This window comes from Leucoraja erinacea, chromosome 37, assembly GCF_028641065.1.
Source record: "Leucoraja erinacea ecotype New England chromosome 37, Leri_hhj_1, whole genome shotgun sequence".
NCBI classification, from domain to species: Eukaryota; Metazoa; Chordata; class Chondrichthyes; order Rajiformes; family Rajidae; genus Leucoraja; species Leucoraja erinaceus.
This window is the reverse complement of record NC_073413.1, coordinates 4,345,045-4,363,870: the sequence shown is the minus strand read 5'-3', so window position 1 is coordinate 4,363,870 and position 18,826 is coordinate 4,345,045. Positions and strand designations below refer to the sequence as shown.

The following is an 18,826-nucleotide window of genomic DNA, read 5'->3' as shown; positions in this document are numbered from 1 at the left end:
AACAACTAATGATGAACAGGTACCAGTATACCAGAACCAAACACAGTCAGTCAATGAGAAAAAATATGTACAAATCCAGAATCAACAAATTTACCCCCTGGGCCGGCGGAATTTACCCCAGGTTGGGAACCTTTGATATATATAATACAATATATATATATTTAAATACTAGATAATAGCACCATATATGTATTAATGACTATATATTATACAATAGTATGATTATATTAATAATTATATTAATAATCATACCATTGTATTATATATGGTATTAGCAATGTATTATATACTATGTCGTATAGAATTTATTAATAAATATATATTACGTTATGATATAAATGGTATAATAAGAATAATAATTATATAATATAAATTCACATATAACAATATATATACTGTATATATAATACAATGTACATAGCAATTCCTTCCTACACATATATGTTTAAATACTAGATAATAACCATATATTTATCAATATTTATATAATATACAAGGGTATAATTATATTAATAATGAATATTAATATTACAATATATATATATCAAAATACTAGATAATAACACCATATATTTATTAATATTTATATAATATACAAGGGTATAATTATATTAATAATGAATATTAATATTACAATACAATATATATATTTAAATACTAGATAATAACACCATATATTTATTAATATGTATATAATATACAAGTGTATAATTATATTAATAATGAATATTAATATTACAATATATATATATCAATACTAGATAATAACACCATATATTTATTAATATTTATATAATATACAAGGATATAATTATATTAATAATGACATTAATATTACAATATATATATATTTCAATACTAGATAATAACACCATATATTTATTAATATTTATATAATATACAAGTGTATAATTATATTAATAATGAATATTAATATTACAATATATATATATATCAATACTAGATAATAACACCATATATTTATTAATATTTATATAATATACAAGGGTATAATTATATTAATAATGACATTAATATTACAATATATATATATTTCAATACTAGATAATAACACCATATATTTATTAATATTTATATAATATATAAGGGTATCATTATATTAATAATGAATATTAATATTACAATATATATATATTTCAATACTAGATAATAACACAATATCTTAATATAATTATACAAGTCTTGACAAGAGAGTTTTATTGTCATGTGTCCCAGATAGGACAATGAAATTCTTGCTTGCTGCAGCACAACAGAATATGTAAACATAGTACATAACGGATTTCAATACTAAATAATAACACAGTATATTAATATAATGATGCCATTGTATTATATTAATATTACCATTGTATTAATACTATAATATGATATATTTATGTCATACTAAATACTGAACAATCAGGGTAATTTGCAATAAAGGTTTATATTGTTGCAATGGAATTATTTTGCATGGATTATTTTGCATTTGCATTATTATGGATGTGTTGCCCCCCTGCATCCATTCTGATGGCGAATCGCCTTTCCCCCACCTCCTTGTCCCATCACTGGCCGCGTGCCTGGCAGTGTGCGCGTCCCCGCGGCCCAGGCGCGCTCCCGAGGCCCAGGCGCGCCCCCGCGGCCGGGAGAAGAGGCTGGAGGAAGATGGAGACTGCAGCAGGAGCAGCAACAGCAGCAGCAACAGCAGCTTATGGAGCCGGCAAGGCTGGCGGAGCCTTCGACCCCCTCACCTTCATCAGGCAGCCGCAGACCATCGTCAGGGCTGTCAGCTGGGTGAGTGAGGGAGGGAGTGAGGGAGGGGAGGGGAACTGACAGGGGTTTAGGAGAGAGGAATGGGGGGGAGGAGGAGGGGAGGAGGTTAAATTAAGATGGGGAAGAGATTGGATTAAATCAGGTTGGAGGCTGTGGGAGGTGGGGAATTCAGATCAGCCTGGGACCAGGACTGTGGGTGACATCAGACACAGGCCAGGGGTGAAACCAGACTAGATTGTGGGCAGGGGGGTGAATGCAGGTGAGGTGGCTGGGGAAATTGGGAAGGGTGTTAATACAGGCTAGGCTGTGGGAGAGGGAATTATTGCAGGGTTAAGGTCTAGGAGAGGGGTTGATGCAAGGTTAGGGTATAGAAGAGGGGTTGATGCAGGGTTAGGGTATAGAAGAGGGGTTGATGCAAGGTTAGGGTGCAGGAGAGGGATTAATGCAGGGTTAGGGTATAGGAGAGGGGTTGATGCAGGGTTAGGGTATAGGAGAGGGATTAATGCAAGGTTAGGGTATAGGAGAGGGATTAATGCAGGGTTAGGGTCTAGGAGAGGGGTTGATGCAAGGTTAGGGTATAGGAGAGGGATTAATGCAAGGTTAGGGTCTAGGAGAGGGAATTAATGCAGGGTTAGGGTCTAGGAGAGGGGTTGATGCAAGGTTAGGGTATAGGGAGGGAGGGATTAATGCAAGGTTAGGGTCTAGGAGAGGGAATTAATGCTGGGTTAGGGTCTAGGAGAGGGGTTGATGCTGGGGTCAGGGTCAATGAGAGGGGTTGATGCAAGGGTCAGCGAGCAGGGGAGGGGGGTTAATGCAGGGTTAGGGTCTAGGAGAGGGGTTGATGCAGGGTTAGGGTATAGGAGAGGGATTAATGCAAGGTTAGGGTCTAGGAGAGGGAATTAATGCTGGGTTAGGGTATAGGAGAGGGATTAATGCTGGGGTCAGGGTCAATGAGAGGGGTTGATGCTGGGGTCAGGGTCAATGAGAGGGGTTAGGGGATAGGAGAGGGGTGATGGATGGGTCAGTTGTCGGAGAAGGGGTTATTCCAATGTAGGTTGTTCGTGAGGGGTAGGCTGTTGGAGAGGGGCTTCATGTGAAAGAGAGAGTTAATGTGAGTAGTTTGTGGGAGAGGAGGTTCACTTGGGGTGGATTCTTAAAGAAGGGGGTTATTGCAAGGCAAGATATGGGAGAGCGATTAATGAGGGATTGGTTGTTAGAGAGGGGGTTAATGAAGGATGAGTCGGAGGGTGGTGAATCTGTGGAATTCATTGCCACGGACAGCTGTGTGGAGCCCAAGTCATTGGGTATTTTTAAGGCGGAGGTTGACAAAGATTCTTGATCGGTACGGGTGTCAGGGGTTATGTGGAGAAGGCAGGAGAATGGGGTTGAGAGGGAAAGATGGATCAACCGTGATTGAATTGCAGAATAGACTTGATGGGCCGAATGGACTCATTCTGCTCCTATGACTTGTGAAATGATAGGGTTGTGTGAGAGGGGAGGTTAATAGGTTGTAGGAGTGGGGGTAATATAGGGGTGGGTTGTAGGTGAGGATATTTAGTGTGGGGTAGATTGTGGGAGAGAGGGGGGAATAATGTGGGGTTAGGCTGTGAATGAGGGATTACCAGGGGCCAGGCCTGTGGGACAAGATGGAGGTTAACGTGACTGTGGTAAGGAGTGGGGGAGGGAGAGGGGGTTAATGTAGGGAATGGGCAAGGGGGGGGGATGGGAGGGGGGAAGGGGGTGGTTAGTAAAGACTGCCTGAGGGAGGTGTAGTTGAATGAGACAGCGAGCAGTGGTTAAGATGGTCTGTGTGTGGGGGAATTTAAATGAGTTTGACTGGTGGTGAGGGGAGCTGCCTGCCGTGCATTGGGCTGCCCAGACAAGGAGGGGGTCAGGGGAACAGCAGCTTGTTGAAGGGCGAGTTCGACCTGTTTACGAACGAGAGCTGGGTTTGCCAGATAGTGGGAGGAGAGGGGCAATGTCACCTCACCGTGAATGCAGATAAGACGCCAGTTTGACAGGGAGTTGTGCAAAATGTCCTGATAATTTGGTGTTCTGTGTTAATTAAGAATCAGTACATGCCTGGTGTGCTCCCCCCCCCCCCCCCCCCCCCCCCCCCCCCCCCTGCGCTGCTAATGTGTGTCATACACCACGGCAATCCGCTGGATTGCAATTAACACAGTTTGTTGACCTTGTTTGTACAACGTGGAACGTAGAACAGTACAGCACAGGAACAGGTCCTTTAGCACTCTTCCCGTACAAAACACGATGGCAAATTAACCTGATCCCTTCTACCAGCACATGAACTGTATCCCAGTGCATGTCCGTGCCTAGCTAAAAAGGCTCCTAAACACCACTGTCGTATCTGCTTCCACCACCACCCTCCACTGTCAGCCCACAGAAACATAGAAAATAGCTGCAGGAGGAGGCCATTCGGCCCTTCGAGCCAGCACCGCCATTCATTGTGATCATGGCTGATCGTCCCCAATCAATAACTCGTGTCTGTCTTCTCCCCATATCCCTTGATTCCACTAGCCCCTAGAGCTCTATCTAACTCTCTCTTAAATCCATCCAGTGATTTGGCCCCCACTGCCCTCTGTGGCAGGGAATTCCACAAATTCACAACTCTCTGGGTGAAAAGGTTTTTCCCCCACTTCAGTCTTAAATGGCCTCCCCTTATTCTAAGACTGTGGCCCCTGGTTCTGGACTCGCCCAACATTGGGACCATTTTTCCTGCATCTAGCTTGTTCAGTCCTTTTTTAATAGTGTTATATGTTTCTATAAGAACCCCCCTCATCCTTCTAAACTGCAGTGAATGCAAGCCTAGTCTTTTCAATCTTTCTTCATATGACAGTCCCGCCATCCCAGGGATCAATCTCGTGAACCTACACTGCACTGCCTCAATCACAAGGATGTCCTTCCTCAAATGAGCCAGTTTCAGACACCCATCGCTTTCTATGTGTGAAAAAAAAAGCCTGCCCTGTATATCCTCTTCACCTTGTATATCCTCTTCACCCTATGCCCTCTAGTCCTTGACATTTTCACTCGATGGGGGAAACAGTTCATATGTTCTAGGGGCATGATTATGACACTCTGCCCATCATTCAATCATGGCTTCTACTCCGCCATTCAATCGTGGCTGATCTTCTTTCCCTCTGGACCCCAGGACATAACCCATGATCCTGACTGTTCGTTGTATCTGTGCCCCTCATAGTTTTATAAACTTCCATCAGGTTGTCCCTCAGCCTGCAGAGCTCCAGAGAAAAAACATTCCCTAGTTTGTCCAACCTCTCCTCGAATCCAGGGAGCATTCGAGTGAATCTCTTCTGCACCGTCTCCAAAGCCGCCATATCCTTCCTGTAATTCCGCAGCACAATGTAATCCTGCATGCAATACTCCAAATCCTGGGCGGAAATCCTGGGGGGGATAGGTGGGACACGTCCCCCCCTCCCCCCCCCCCCCCCCCCCCCCCCCCCCCCCCCCCCCCCCCCCCCCCGCGGGTACCCTCCCCCCCATGCTTTGAGAGGTGGGGACAATCCCCCCCCATGTTTTGTAATCCGGACTTTATCAGATGCTTTCTAAGGGCTGAATCGGCCCGTTCGCGGGGCCTTTCAGTGCCCGATGCGGTTAAAATCAAACTGCTGCATTGAGGCGATCGAGGCTCCCGATGTTGAAGCCCCCGCCGGGCGATGAAAGGCCCCGCAAACGGGCCGATTCAAGCCCCACGATTCTGGGCGGACGAAGCTGCTGTTGCTGGAGTTCTGAGTCGGACACCAAACAAGTTAGCCCCGATGTTACCGTCCACAGGGCCCACGGCCGAAGCCTCGCGCGTGTGCGCATGCGTGCGCGTGCAGCGGCCAATAAATTGTGTCCCCACCGTATTTTGTTAGCGATACAGTTTTATACAGCTGTAACTCTTGTATTCGATGCCCCGACTTGTGAAGGCGAGCATCCCGGGCGGCATGGTGGCGTAGCAGTAGAGCTAATGCCTTCTAGTTGCAGAGACCCGGGTTCAATCCTGACTACAGGTGCAGTCTGTATGGAGTTTGTGCGTTCTCCCTGTGACCGCGTGAGTTCTTCTCCGGGTGCCCCGGTTTCTCACCACATTCCGAAATGTACTAGTCTGAAGGACAATTGGCTTTGCCCATTCCTTCGCTCCAGAGGGATGCTGCCTCACCCTCTGAGTTACTCCAGCATTTTGTGTCTACCTTCGATTTAAACCAGCATCTGCAGTTCTTTCTTACACAGATTAGAGTTGGAATAATTTTTGGAATGGACTATGTGAGCCGAAAGGCCTGTTCCAGTGCTGTACTGTTCTATGTTAGTCTGTGGCGTAATTCTCACTGTCTCTCTGTCTCTCTGTCACATATATTGAGTGATGGGGATTAGTCATAATGGCAGGGAGTCATGATGGTGACTTGGACATGACTTCATAGCTGAGTGTCTTGGAAATCCAATATTCCTCTTGTGGATTTTGAGTCCACCACTCACTGACCATTACAAAATTAAAGCAAACTGACTTGAATTCCTACGTCAGGAATCAAGAGTAATTATTACCTCTTCCTGATAGCAGGAAAGAAATAAGAGAGTGGCCAGGACGTTGTGTCGCTGATTATGCTGGCTGCCCTTTTTGGGGCAGCGATTCCTGCAGAAAGTCACAAAATGCTGGAGCAACTCTGTTGGACAAGCAGCGTCTATGGATAGAAGGAATGGGTGAGGTTTCAGGTTGAGACCCTTCTTCTGACACCTGTAGATCTCTTCGATGGTGGGGAGGTCGGTATCTGTGATGGAGCAGGCAGTGTTCGCCACTTTTTGCAATCCTCTGGGTTCCTGGGCGTTCGAGTTGGCCGTGATGCAAACACAGTCAATGTGCTCGCTACATTGTACACCTGTACACCTCTCACCATAGACCTTTACACATCCTCCATCCCCCTTCCCTTCCCCAACACCGGGCCCACTTTTTGTGATGGTACTGCGTTGTCTCGGGCGTGGATGTTGGCGGAGTTGGGCAGGGACCTGTTCCTGCCCAAACACTGCTTCAACTGCGTGCATTCAACCCCGGCCTCTGGTGCTCTCTTCGTGGAGTTTGCACGCGTTCCTTGTGACTGCGTGGGTCATGGTTCCCTCGGGGTGCTCCACTTCCCCTCGCATCCCAAAGGTGTACGGGTTGGCAGGTTAGCTAGCTGCTGTGAATTGCCCTGAGAGTGTTGGCGTGCGGGAGACTATGGAAGGAGTTGATGTGAAGTTGGAGAGAATGAAATGGGATTAATTTAAATGAGTAATTTGATGGTTAGAATGGACTATGTGGGCTGAAGGGCCTGTTCCTGTACATTCCACAGTTAATGTCCGCGAGCATTGCCACTTTCATTTCACTGCACATCTCGTATGTGTATGTGACAAATAAATTTGACTTGACTTGACTTGACTAAACATAATGAGATAACATGTCTGTGGTACAAGAGGTGGTCTTGTCTCTTCCCAGTTCTCCCACTAGTCTCTTACTGTCTCCGACTACATTCTATCTTTGTCCTCCACAATCCCCTGACATCAGTCTGAAGAAGGGTCTCGACCTGAAACGCCTCCCATTCCTTCTCTCCAGAGATGCTGCCTCACCCGCTGAGATCCTCCAGCATTTTGTGTCTACCTTCGATTTAAACCAGCATCTGCTGTTCGTTCTTACACAAGAGGCGGTCTGTAATGTGTTTAAGAAGGAACTGCAGATGCTGGAAAATCGAAGGTAGACAAAAGTGCTGGAGCAACTCAGCGGGTGCACAAGCATCTATGGAGCGAAGGAAATAGGCAACGTTTCGGGCCGAAGTCAGTAATGTTCTGTTGCCGAGATAGGATTAGGGTTGTACGGGTCAGCTCGAGAACCTGATGGTTGCAGGAAAATAGCTGTTCCTGAACCTGGTGGTGTGGGACTTTGGGCTTCTATCCCTCCTGGCCTGAGGCAGCGATGAAGAGGGCATGTGCCTCATTGAGGCAGCGCCTCGCGTAGATGCTATCAATGGTGGGGAGGGCTGCACCCTTGATGGGCCTGGCTGAGTCCACCACTCCACAGCCTCTTGCGTTCCTGTGTGTTGCCATACCTGGAATTGCCATACACCCTTGATGCAACCAGTCAGGAGACTTCCCACAGTGTTTAAGAAGGAACTGCAGATGCTGGAGAGTTGAAGGTACACAAAAAAGCTGGAGAAACTCAGCGGGTGCAGCAGCATCTATGGAGCGAAGGAAATAGGCAACGTTTCGGGCCGAAACCCTTGGGTTTCGGCCCGAAACGTTGCCTATTTCCTGGTTTCGGTCCGAAACGTTGCCTATTTCCTTCGCTCCATAGATGCTGCTGCACCCGCTGAGTTTCTCCAGCTTTTTTGTGTACCTTCGACTTCCCACTGCGTTTGCTAAGAGTATTCATGGAGGTGTCAAATCTCTTGAAACTTCAAAGACGGCCGTAGGTGATCGGAACACAAGCTGAACATAGAGGAGAGTCGGTCCACAGAGAATCGAGGAAAATGGGAAGTAAAAGAGTAAATAAACCAGTTTTTTAGTGACGGCAAGAGCTGGCATCTCTTAAAAAGTTAAACGTCATTATTTTGTTTTCTGGTCCAGATTAAATTGTATTGTATTGTATTGTATTGTAGATTTAGACAGGTACATGGATAGTGCAGGAAGGAACAGCAGCAGATGCTGGTTTAAACTGAAAATAGACACAAAAAGCTGGAGTAGCTCAGCGAGTCAGACAAGTCTCTGAATCGTGTGTTGTTGATGTCCCTACTATTTTTTTTTTTTTCCTTTTTTTTTAATTTAATTTTTTATTTTTAATTCTGCAGCTTATGTTTTGTAATCTGCTTATTAAATTCTGTAAGGCATCCTTGAGAGTCTTTGAAAGTCACCCATAAGAATAATGGTAATAATTTTTTTTTAAAAAAAAACATCTCTGGAGAAAAGGAATAGGTGACGTTTCGGGACGAGACCCTACTTCAGAGAAGGATCTCCACCGGAAATGTTGCCTATTCCAGTTAGAGTCATAGAGTGATACAGTGTGGAAACAGGCCCTTCAGCCCAGCTTGCCCACGCCGGCCAACAATGTCCCAGCTACACTAGTCCGACCTGCCTGTACTTGGTCCATATCCCTCCAAACCTGTCCTATCCATGTACCTGTCTAACTGTTTCTTAAATGATGGGATAGTCCCAGCCTCAACTGCCTCCTCTGGCAGCTTGCTCAAAGCACCCACCACCCTTTGTGTGAAAAAGTTACCCCTTGGATTCCTATTAAATCTTTTCCCCTTCACCTTGAACCTATGTCCTCTGTTCCTCGATTCCCCTACCCTGGGCAAGAGACTCTGTGCATCTACCCGATCTATTCCTCTCATGATTTTGTATACCTCTATAAGATCACCCCTCATCCTCCTGCGCTCTAAGGAATAGAGACCCAGCCTACTCAACCTCTCCCTATAGCTCACGCCCTCTAGTCCTGGCAACATCCTTCTAAATATTTTCTGAACCCTTTCAAGCTTGACAATATCTTTCCTATAACATGGTGCCCAGAACTGAACACAATATTCTGAATGCGGTCTCACCAACGTCTTATACAACTGCAACATGACCTCCCGACTTCTATACTCAATACTCTGACTGATGATGGCCAATGTGCCAAAAGCCTTTTTGACCACCTTATCTACCTGCGACTCGACCTTCAAGGAACCATGCACCTGCACTCCTAGATCCCTCTGCTCTACAACACTCCCCAGAGGCCTACCATTTACTGTGCAAGTCCTGCCCTTGTTAGACATCCCAAAAGGCAACACCTCACACTTCTCTGTATTAAATTCCATCAACCATTCCTCAGCCCACCTGGCCAATCGATCCAGATCCTGCTGCAATCGTTCACAACCATCTTCACCATCTGCAAAACCACTCACTTTTGTATCATTTCTCCAGAGATGCTGCCTGACCCGCTGAGTTATTCCAGCATTTTGTGTCTATCTTAGGTACATGGATTGGACAGGTTTAGTGGGATGTGGGCCAAATGCAGGCAGGTGGGACTAGTGTAGATGGGACGTGTTGGTCGGTGTGGGCAAGCTGGGCCTGTTTCCACACTGTTTAGTTTATTGCCACGTGTACTGAGGTACAGTGAAAAATCTTTTTTGTTGCGTGCTAACCAGTCAGCAGAAAGACAATACATGATTACAATCGATCCATTTACAGTGTATTGATACATGATAAGGGAATAACGTTTAGTGCTGGAAATTGCGAGGGTCCTCAAAAAGGTAGAAAATAATTCAGCACTGCTCTCTGGTTGTGATAGGGTCATGCTGTATGACTATATGTGACACGAATGTTTATTGATCGTGAGTGCTGGGACTCTTATTGTGTACAAATAATGCACTGAGTTAAGCAATGAATGGTTTGGCCTCCGAAATGTAAATCAAATGGCCATATTCCATGAAATGTATTGATATTCCCATTACAATAAAAGGAAAATGTTTCACAAGTGAATAGATAGTAAGTAGGTTATGATTGGTGCAATGTGATGCATCATTACAATAGACAATAAGTGCAGGAGTAGGCCATTCGGCCCTTCGAGCCAGCACCACCATTCAATGTGATCGTGGCTGATCATCCCCAATCTGTACCCCGTTCCTGCCTTCTCCCCATATCCCTTGACTCCGCTATTTTTAAGGGCCCTCTCTCTTGAAAGCATCCAGAGAACCGCCCTCTGAGGCAGAGAATTCCACAGACTCACAACCCTCTGTGAGGAAAAAGTCTCCGTTCTAAATGGCTTACCCCTTATTCTTAAACTGTGTGGCCCCTGGTTCTGGTCTCCCCCAACATCGGGAACATGTTTCCTGCCTCCAGCGTGTCAAAGCCCTTAACAATCTTATATGTCATCTTTTTCAAATTCTCTTGCATTTTGTTTAAAAAGCCAATTAATTTCATCAAAAGGAATTATCACATTGGTTGATTATTTTGTTGAGAGATACAGCACAGAAACGGGCCCTTCGGCCCATCGAGTCGGTGCTGACTAATCTTCACCCATACACTAGTTCTATGTTATCCCAATTTTGCAGCCAACATTCTCGGGGTAATTTTACAGATGGCAATTAACCTACAAACCTGCATGTCTTTGGCAAGTGGGTGGACACCAGAGAATATTCGGAGAAGACCCACGCAGTCACAGGGTTGAATGTGCAAACTCTGCACAAGCAGTACCCCCGAGGTCAGTATCGAACCTGGGTATCTGACACTGTAAGGCGTGATCGAGGTACAGTCATGTTAGATCTGATGAGAATATTAATCGAGTCTAGGTCCGCATCTTTACGATGAACTTGCTCTTTGCATTGCCTTTGGTTGTGAAAAGAAGAAATCAAGGATGCAAGGTTATACAGGCCCTTCGGCCCACCGAGTCCATGCCGACCAGCGATCTCTGAACACTAACACTGTCCTACACACACTAGGGACAATTTACAATCACCCTGTACACTCGTTCGACCCTACATTCCAGGAACAATTTACAGAAGCCAATGGACCTACAAGCCTGCACGCGTTTGGAAGGTGGGCGGCACCCGGAGGAAACGCACGCGGTCACAGGGGGGAACGTGCAAACTCCACACGGGCAGCACCCGAGGCCAGGATCGAACCGGGTTCTACCAGCTGCTCAGTGTGGAATCTTGAGGGGGAATGGAGAAGAGTTTTGCAATGCAGATATTCGCTTGGACATTCAGTGACTGTTTGTTTCTCTAATATTTATTGATGTTTTCCCTCACTGTTCCCCGGCTGTGTTTTTGCCCTTGTGGACAAATCACTATCATTTTCTTATCACAGTTGATGGGTACCATTGCTCAGGAAGCTCGCCAAGTGGGTACTGATGTCGGAACCACTGCAGGGGGAGCAACATTTTCTGTGTTAAGCAGTCACCATATCCCTTATTGTTTAATTGAAAGGGTCTTAACCTAATTTTCAAGAGCGTCCGATGTTCATATTGGTTGCGTGCTTGCCGATAAGCTTTACTTTAGACCAGAAATACAGCGCAGTAACAGGCTCTTCGGCTCATCAAGTCCACACCGACCATGGGTTTTCTCCGGGTGCTCCGGTTTCCTCCCACATCCCAAAGGCGAGCAGGTTTGTTAGGTTAATTGGCCATTCTGCAAATTGTGTAGAGAGTGGACGTGAAATGTGGAATGAGCTTCCAGTGAAGGTGGTGGAGGCAGGTTCGTTTTTATCATTTAAAAATAAATTGGATAGTTATATGGATGGGAAGGGAATGGAGGGTTATGGTCTGAGCGCAGGTATATGGGACTAGGGGAGATTATGTGTTCGGCACGGACTAGAAGGGTCGAGATGGCCTGTTTCCGTGCTGTAATGGTTATATGGTTATATGGAAAGTGGGCTAACATAGAACTAGTGTGAGCGGGTGATCGATGGTTGGCGTGGTGTATCTCCAAACTAAACTAGATACTTGTCCAACCTGTGTCATTTGAAGGGAAAATTGTTAAAATATTGAAAAAAATATTGACTGTTCTTGTGAGAAAGCAAATGTAACCCAACTGTGCATCTCATAGAAACATAGAAAATAGGTCTGGGTAGAGTGGATGTGTGGAGAGGATGGTTCCACTAGTGGGAGAGTCTAGGACCAGAGACAATAGACAATAGGTGCAGGAGTAGGCCATTCGGCCCTTCGAGCCTGCACCGCCATTCAATATGATCATGGTTGATCATCCAACTCAGTATCTCATCGAAGATAAACACAAAATGCCGCAGTAACTCAGCGGGACAGGCAGCATCGTCAGACTGAAGAAGGGTCTCGACCCAAAACGTCACCCGTTCCTTCTCTCCAGAGATGCTGCCTGTCCCGCTGAGTTACTGTGGCATTTTGTGTCTTGAAACCAGCATCTGCAGTTCCTTCACACACTGAATATCTCATCGAATGCTCGGTGGTGGCTGGGTTGGTATATAGCAGATATTACATCAGTGTCACCTCAGTGTTAAAGCTAAGTGGCTGTGATCCTTTCCAGTTAATCACCTCAAACAGCGCTCTCTTCCTTGTGCCAGACTTGTTACTGCCAGTTACAAATGATCCCGGGGATGTTTGGGTTGACGTACGATGACTGTTTGACAGCGCTGGGCCTGTACTCGCTGGAGTTTAGAAGGATAAGGGGGGAACCTCATTGAAACTTACCGAATAGTGAAAGGCCTGGATAGAGTGGATGTGGAGAGGATGTTTCCACTAGCGGGAGAGTCTAGGACCAGAGACACTAGACAATAGGTGCAGCAGTAGGCCATTCGGCCCTTCGAGCCAGCACCGCCACTCAATGTGATCATGCCTGATCATCCCCAATCAGTACCCCGTTCCTGCCTTCTCCCCATATCCCCTGAGTCCGCACAGCCTCGGAATAAAAGGACATACCTTTTGAAAGAAGATGAGGAGGAATTTTATTAGTCAGAGGGTGGTGACCTGTGGAATTCATTGCTACAGACGACTGTGGAGGCCAAGTCATTGAGTATTTTTTAAATGGAGATGGACGCTTGATTAGTACGGGTGTCAAAGGTTATTGGGAGAAGGTAGAAGAATAGACAATAGGTGCAGGAGTAGGCCATTCGGCCCTTTGAGCCAGCACCGCCATTCAATGCGATCATGGCTGACACATTGGGTTGAGATGGAAAGATAGATCAGCCATGATTGAATGGCAGAGTAGACTTGATGGACCAAAGGGCCGAATTCTGCTCCTATGACTTATTAATATCCCTACTTAGAGTTAAAATAACTCCAGAAACTAGGCATTTGTAATTGGTGATCATTATGCTCTGTGATATTCAGTAGTTCATCTGACTGGTACCAAAGGGAACACTGCCTTCTATTTCAGTCAATTGTGGAGTCAGTGCTAAAGAAATAACTTGGCGAGCGTGTGCATGTGTGTGATTGTGCACGTGCATGCGCATGCATGTGTGTTTGTGTGTGTGTGTATATGCGTATGTGTGTGATTGTGCGTGTGCATGTGTGTATGTGTGTGATTGTGCACGTGCGTGCGTGTTCATGTGTGTGTTTATATGTGTGTTTGTGTGCGTTGGTGTGCATGTGTGTGTTCGTGTATGTGTGCATGTGTGTGATTGTGTGCATGTGCATGTGTGTGTTCGTGTGTGTCTATATGTGTATGTGTGTGTTCGTGTGTGTGTGTGTATGTATGTGATTGTGCGCGTGCGTGTGCATGTGTGTGTTCGTGCATGTGTGTGATTGTGTGCATGTGTGTGTTCGTGTGTGTGCGTCTCCAATGCCTGAGCTGGCTCTTTAAAAGTGCTCTTTAATTAATCACGCTCTCCCTAGTTCCCTTTTGGGAGTTGCAGTCGAGTTTATTTGAGCTGTCTTTACAGGCAGCTCATTCACAACAACTCGCCGCTTTAAAATAAAGCCCTCTGCCTCAGAGCTAAAAGGCAGTTGTTATTCAGATTAAAATGGGTGATCACACACACACACACACTGGAGTTGCAAGACTGTTCCAGGGTGAAAAAATAATTGACTGATTATCTGCAGAAATACAAGCCTGTTGTGTCTAGGGTGACTGGTCAATACATACTGCAAGATCCTCCATTGCAAGGTTTTGCTATGTGGCAGGGTGGCGCAGCAGTAGAGTTGCTGCCTTACAGCGCCAGGGACCCGGGCTCGTTCCTGACTAAGGGCGCTTGTCTGCTTCACAGTTTGTACAGTCTCCCTGCGACCATGTGGGTTTCCTCCGGGTGCTCCGGTTTCCTCCCACACTCCGAAGACGTGCAGGTTTGTAGGTTAATAGGCTCCTGCTGTAAAATTATCCCTAGTGTGTAGGTGAGAACTAATGTACAGGGATTGCTGGTCGGTGTGGACTTGGTGGGTCGAAGGGCCTGTTTCCATGCTGTATCTCCAAACTAAGCTAGGACGTTAAACTGGATTCTTGGGTGAAAAGCAAATTGAGTTGAGAATCTGCATGCCTCCGGGGTGGAAAAGCTTGTTTGCTCATCCAATATTTGATTAAATGGAGTTTGAAGGGCAATCCCGTCCCTGATCAATTAAAAAATTGGACCTGTCCGGAGATATTTCTCACAATGTAATTTCAGGAGGAACAGTGTTGGGAAGGAACTGCAGATGCTGGTTTATACCACAGATAGACACAACGTGCTGGAGTAACTCAGCCGGTCAGGCAGCATCTCTGGAGAAAAAGGATGGGCGATGTTTCAGGGTGTGAAGAAGGGCCCCAACCCGAAATGTCTTCTTGAAATGTTTTTCTTCAGAGATGCTGCCCGACCGACTGAGTTACTCCAGCACTTTGTATCTATCTTTGTTGTAAACCAGCATCTGCAGTTCTTTGTTTCTTCATTATGACAAATAGACTCGGCTTGTACTCACTAGAATTTAGAAGATTGAGGGGGGGGGATCTTATAGAAACGTACAAAATTCTTAAGGGGTTGGACAGGCTAGATGCAGGAAGATTGTTCCCGATGTTGGGGAAGTCCAGAACAAGGGGTCACAGTTTAAGGATAAGAGGGAAATCTTTCAGGACCGAGATGAGGAAAACATTTTTCACAGAGAGAGTGGTGAATCTGTGGAACTCTCTGCCACAGGAGGCAGTTCATTGGCTATATTTAAGAGGGAGTTAGATGTGGCCCTTGTGGCTAAAGGGATCAGGGGGTATGGAGAGAAGGCAGGTACAGGATCCTGAGTTGGATGATCAGCCATGATCATATTGAATGGCGGTGCAGGCTCGAAGGGCCGAATGGCCTACTCCTGCACCTATTTTCTATGTTTCTATAAATAAAGTTAAAACACATTAAATGAGTCTATAATAACTATAATAACTATAAATAAAGTTAAAACACATTAAACAAGTGTCTCGAACCGAAATGTCAACCATTTTAGTTTAGTTTAGTTTAGAGATACAGCGCGGAAACAGGCCCTTTGACCCACCGGGTCCGCTCCGACCAGCGATCCCCGCACACTATCCATCCCCCATCCAACTAGGGACAATTTTTATATTTACCGAGCCAATTAAACCTACAAACCTGTATATCTTTGGGTTGTGGGAGGAAACCGAAGATCTCGGAGAACACACTGGGAGAGAGTACAAACTCCGTACAGACAAGCACCCGTAGTCGGGATCGAACCGGGGTCTGCATTCGCTGCATGGCGGCAACTCTACCGCTGCGCCACCGTGACCGCCCAAAAACTCACCACCCCAGATGGGACTCGAACCCACAATCCCTGGCTTAGGAGGCCAGTGCCTTATCCATTAGGCCACTGGGGCTGTACATACTCTTTGTGTTTTTCTTTGGTATCAACTGTGTGTGTGAATACGGTTTTTTTTTGAAATAGCTTGTCAGTGGGTCATGACCAGTGATGTGATCATTGTGATTCTCATTTCCAGTGCATCTGTCATGACCTTTGTTCATCGCTGAGCTGTGTACTGATGGATCATGGAGTTGTTAGGCTCACCTATCGAGTACCACAGCTGCTCAGTGCTAAAACATCCCAGTACTTTGATCCCAGCAGTGTAGGTAACAAGAATGCATGAGTCAAGGTGTCTGAGATTTTGGTATGGGTAAATGAAGTGTGTAAGAAAGAACTGCAGATGCTGGTTTAAATCGAAGGTAGACACAAAATGCTGGAGTAACTCAGTGGGTGAGTCGGCATCCCTGGAGAGAAGGAACGGGCGGCGTTTGGGGTCTGAAGAAGGATCCCGACCTGAAACGTCACCCATTTCCTTCTCTCTGGTAAATGCAGGGTGACAGATATATATCTCTCTGCATCACCAGCGGCTATTGTGGATTTGTTTCTTTGTGTGTCAGAGTCTATGAATAATCTGAAGAGTCTGATGAAGGTCCAAACCCGAAACGTCACCAATCCATGTCCCCCAGAGATGCTGCCTGACCCGCTAAGTTGCTCCAGTACTTTCTTTCTCCTTAACCTGAATCCAGCTATGGTTTCGGCCCGAAACGTTGCCTATTTCCTTCGCTCCATAGATGCTGCTGCACCCGCTGAGTTTCTCCGGCTTTTTTGTGTACCTTCCAGCTATCACTTGTCTGGGAAGGAACTGCAGATGCTGGTTTAAACCCAAGGGTTCTATATAATAATAATAATAATAATAATATAGGAATAAACTTTATTATGGAATCGAGGTCCAGACAATGGGTAACATTACATTAAAAAATGCATTGCATATTACAAAAATATCATAAAGTACATAAAATCTTAGTATATCACTTATAAAAGCATCATGGAGAGAAGGCAGGTACGGGATACTGAGTTGGATGATCAGCCATGATCATATTGAATGGCGGTGCAGGCTCGAAGGGCCGAATGGCCTACTCCTGCACCTAATTTCTATGTTTCTATAAATTATATTTAAAAAAAACAAAACACAATACATAAGTTAAAAATCCAGATTAAAAGAATGATCAATGTCCTACAACGAGACAACGATACCTGTGTCTCCACAGCTGGGATTGGTAGCGTGTAGTGCCAACCCTTATGTTTGACATCACCACAATAAGCACATTTTTAGTCATTTATCCTGTAAATGAATATATCTCTCCATATCACCGTTTATATCTCACGTCTCCCTGTCCCTGACTCTTCAATCTGAAGAAGGGTCTCGGACTGAAACGTCACCCATTCCTTTTCTCCAGAGATGCTGCCCGACCCGCTGAGTTACTCCAGCTTTTTGTGTCTATCTCCAGCTTTCATTTGCCAGGCTTTGCCCCACCCCACGCTTCATCCCCAGCTTTTTACTATAATCAGTCTGAAGAAGGATCTCCACCTGAAATGTCGCATGTCCATTCCTTCCACAGATGCCCCAGGGAGTCACACAAGTGGCAAAGGGTTCTTGGTTTAAGGATAGTTGCAAATATTACCGAATATGACACTGGTAAATGCAGAGACGCTGAGAATATGAAGAGTTTTGGCACAGTTCTTCAGTTTAGAGATACAGCACAGAAACAGTCCCTTCAGCCCATCGAGTCCACACCAAACCAGCGATCACCCGTACACTAGTTCTATCCTACACGCTAGGGACCATTTACAGAAGCCAATTGACCTAGAAACCTGCACCATCTTCAGAATGTGGCAGGAAACCAGAGCACCCGGAGAAAACCCACCTGGTCACGGGGAGAACGTACATACTCCGTCGAGACAGCGCCCGTAGTCAGGATCGAACCAGGCCTCTGGCGTATATTTTATTCTGAATACGGTTCGTTAGTTATCCACAGATGCTGCCTGACCCGCTGAGTTACTCCAGCACTGTGTCAGGATTTATGGGGAGAAGGCAGGAGAATGGGGTGGGAGGGAAAGATAGAATGTCAATGTAGACTTGATGGGCCAAATGGCCTAACTCTGCTTCTATCTCTAAAGACCTGATCACCTAATGTTTTAGTCCAGTTGTTGCTGAGCCAGTCTTTTACAAAGGTGTTTTATGACATTTTGCTGGGTGCATTATGCTATTTTTGTACATGAAGTCAGGATCATGTTTGCTTTTTGACCATTTCTGCAACTTGCCCCTGCTGCATTCAGCAGTATAGTCAAGTGTCCTTGCCTCTCATCTCCCTTCCTCTAGTTTTCTCCCCCCCTCCCCCCCCCATCATTCTCTCTGCTCCTCCTCTCGAGTGTGTGTGAGCGTATATGTGCACGCGCGTGTTTGTGTGTATTTCTTTCCGTTAAAGGTCATTGGAGGATTAAAGTCCTCGATGGAATGAAATGGAGAGATACGGGGAGGAGCTTAACGTGGATGGCTCGTGGAGAGGGAAAATGCAGAGAGAGAGAGAGAACTGCAGATGCTGATTTAAACCAAAGATCTTAACACAAAAAGCTTGAGTTAAACCCCTGTCCCACGGTACGAGTTCATTCCAAGATCTCTCTCTCCCGAGTTTGCCCTGATTCGAACTCGGAGATTTACGGCAATGGCCGCTCGTCGGAACTCGGGGCTCTCGTGGACATTTTTCAACATGTTGTAAAATCTTCACGTGTCTTCCCGTGCTTACCTGCCGTTAGCGAGTCTTCCCGAGTACCTGCCGTTAGCGTTACGAGCCGCTAAGGGACGTC

At 45.7% G+C, this 18,826-nt stretch overlaps 1 protein-coding gene and 1 non-coding gene across 3 annotated transcripts in view; one reads left to right on the top strand and one right to left on the bottom strand.

Moving 5' to 3' along the window:
- The first annotated feature begins 1,622 nt into the window (after positions 1 to 1,622).
- Positions 1,623 to 18,826, top strand: part of LOC129713803 (synaptogyrin-1-like) — a 28,265-nt gene continuing 11,061 nt past the window's right edge. For both annotated transcript variants that reach the window (XM_055663108.1, XM_055663110.1), the window contains exon 1: positions 1,623 to 1,791. In XM_055663108.1, coding sequence (XP_055519083.1) covers positions 1,663 to 1,791 — 129 coding nt within the window. In that variant the 5' untranslated portion in view covers positions 1,623 to 1,662. The remainder of the gene's footprint in view (positions 1,792 to 18,826) is intronic.
- On the bottom strand, positions 15,965 to 16,037 carry trnar-ccu (transfer RNA arginine (anticodon CCU)). Its single transcript has one exon. It is a non-coding gene; the product is annotated as a tRNA-Arg (tRNA).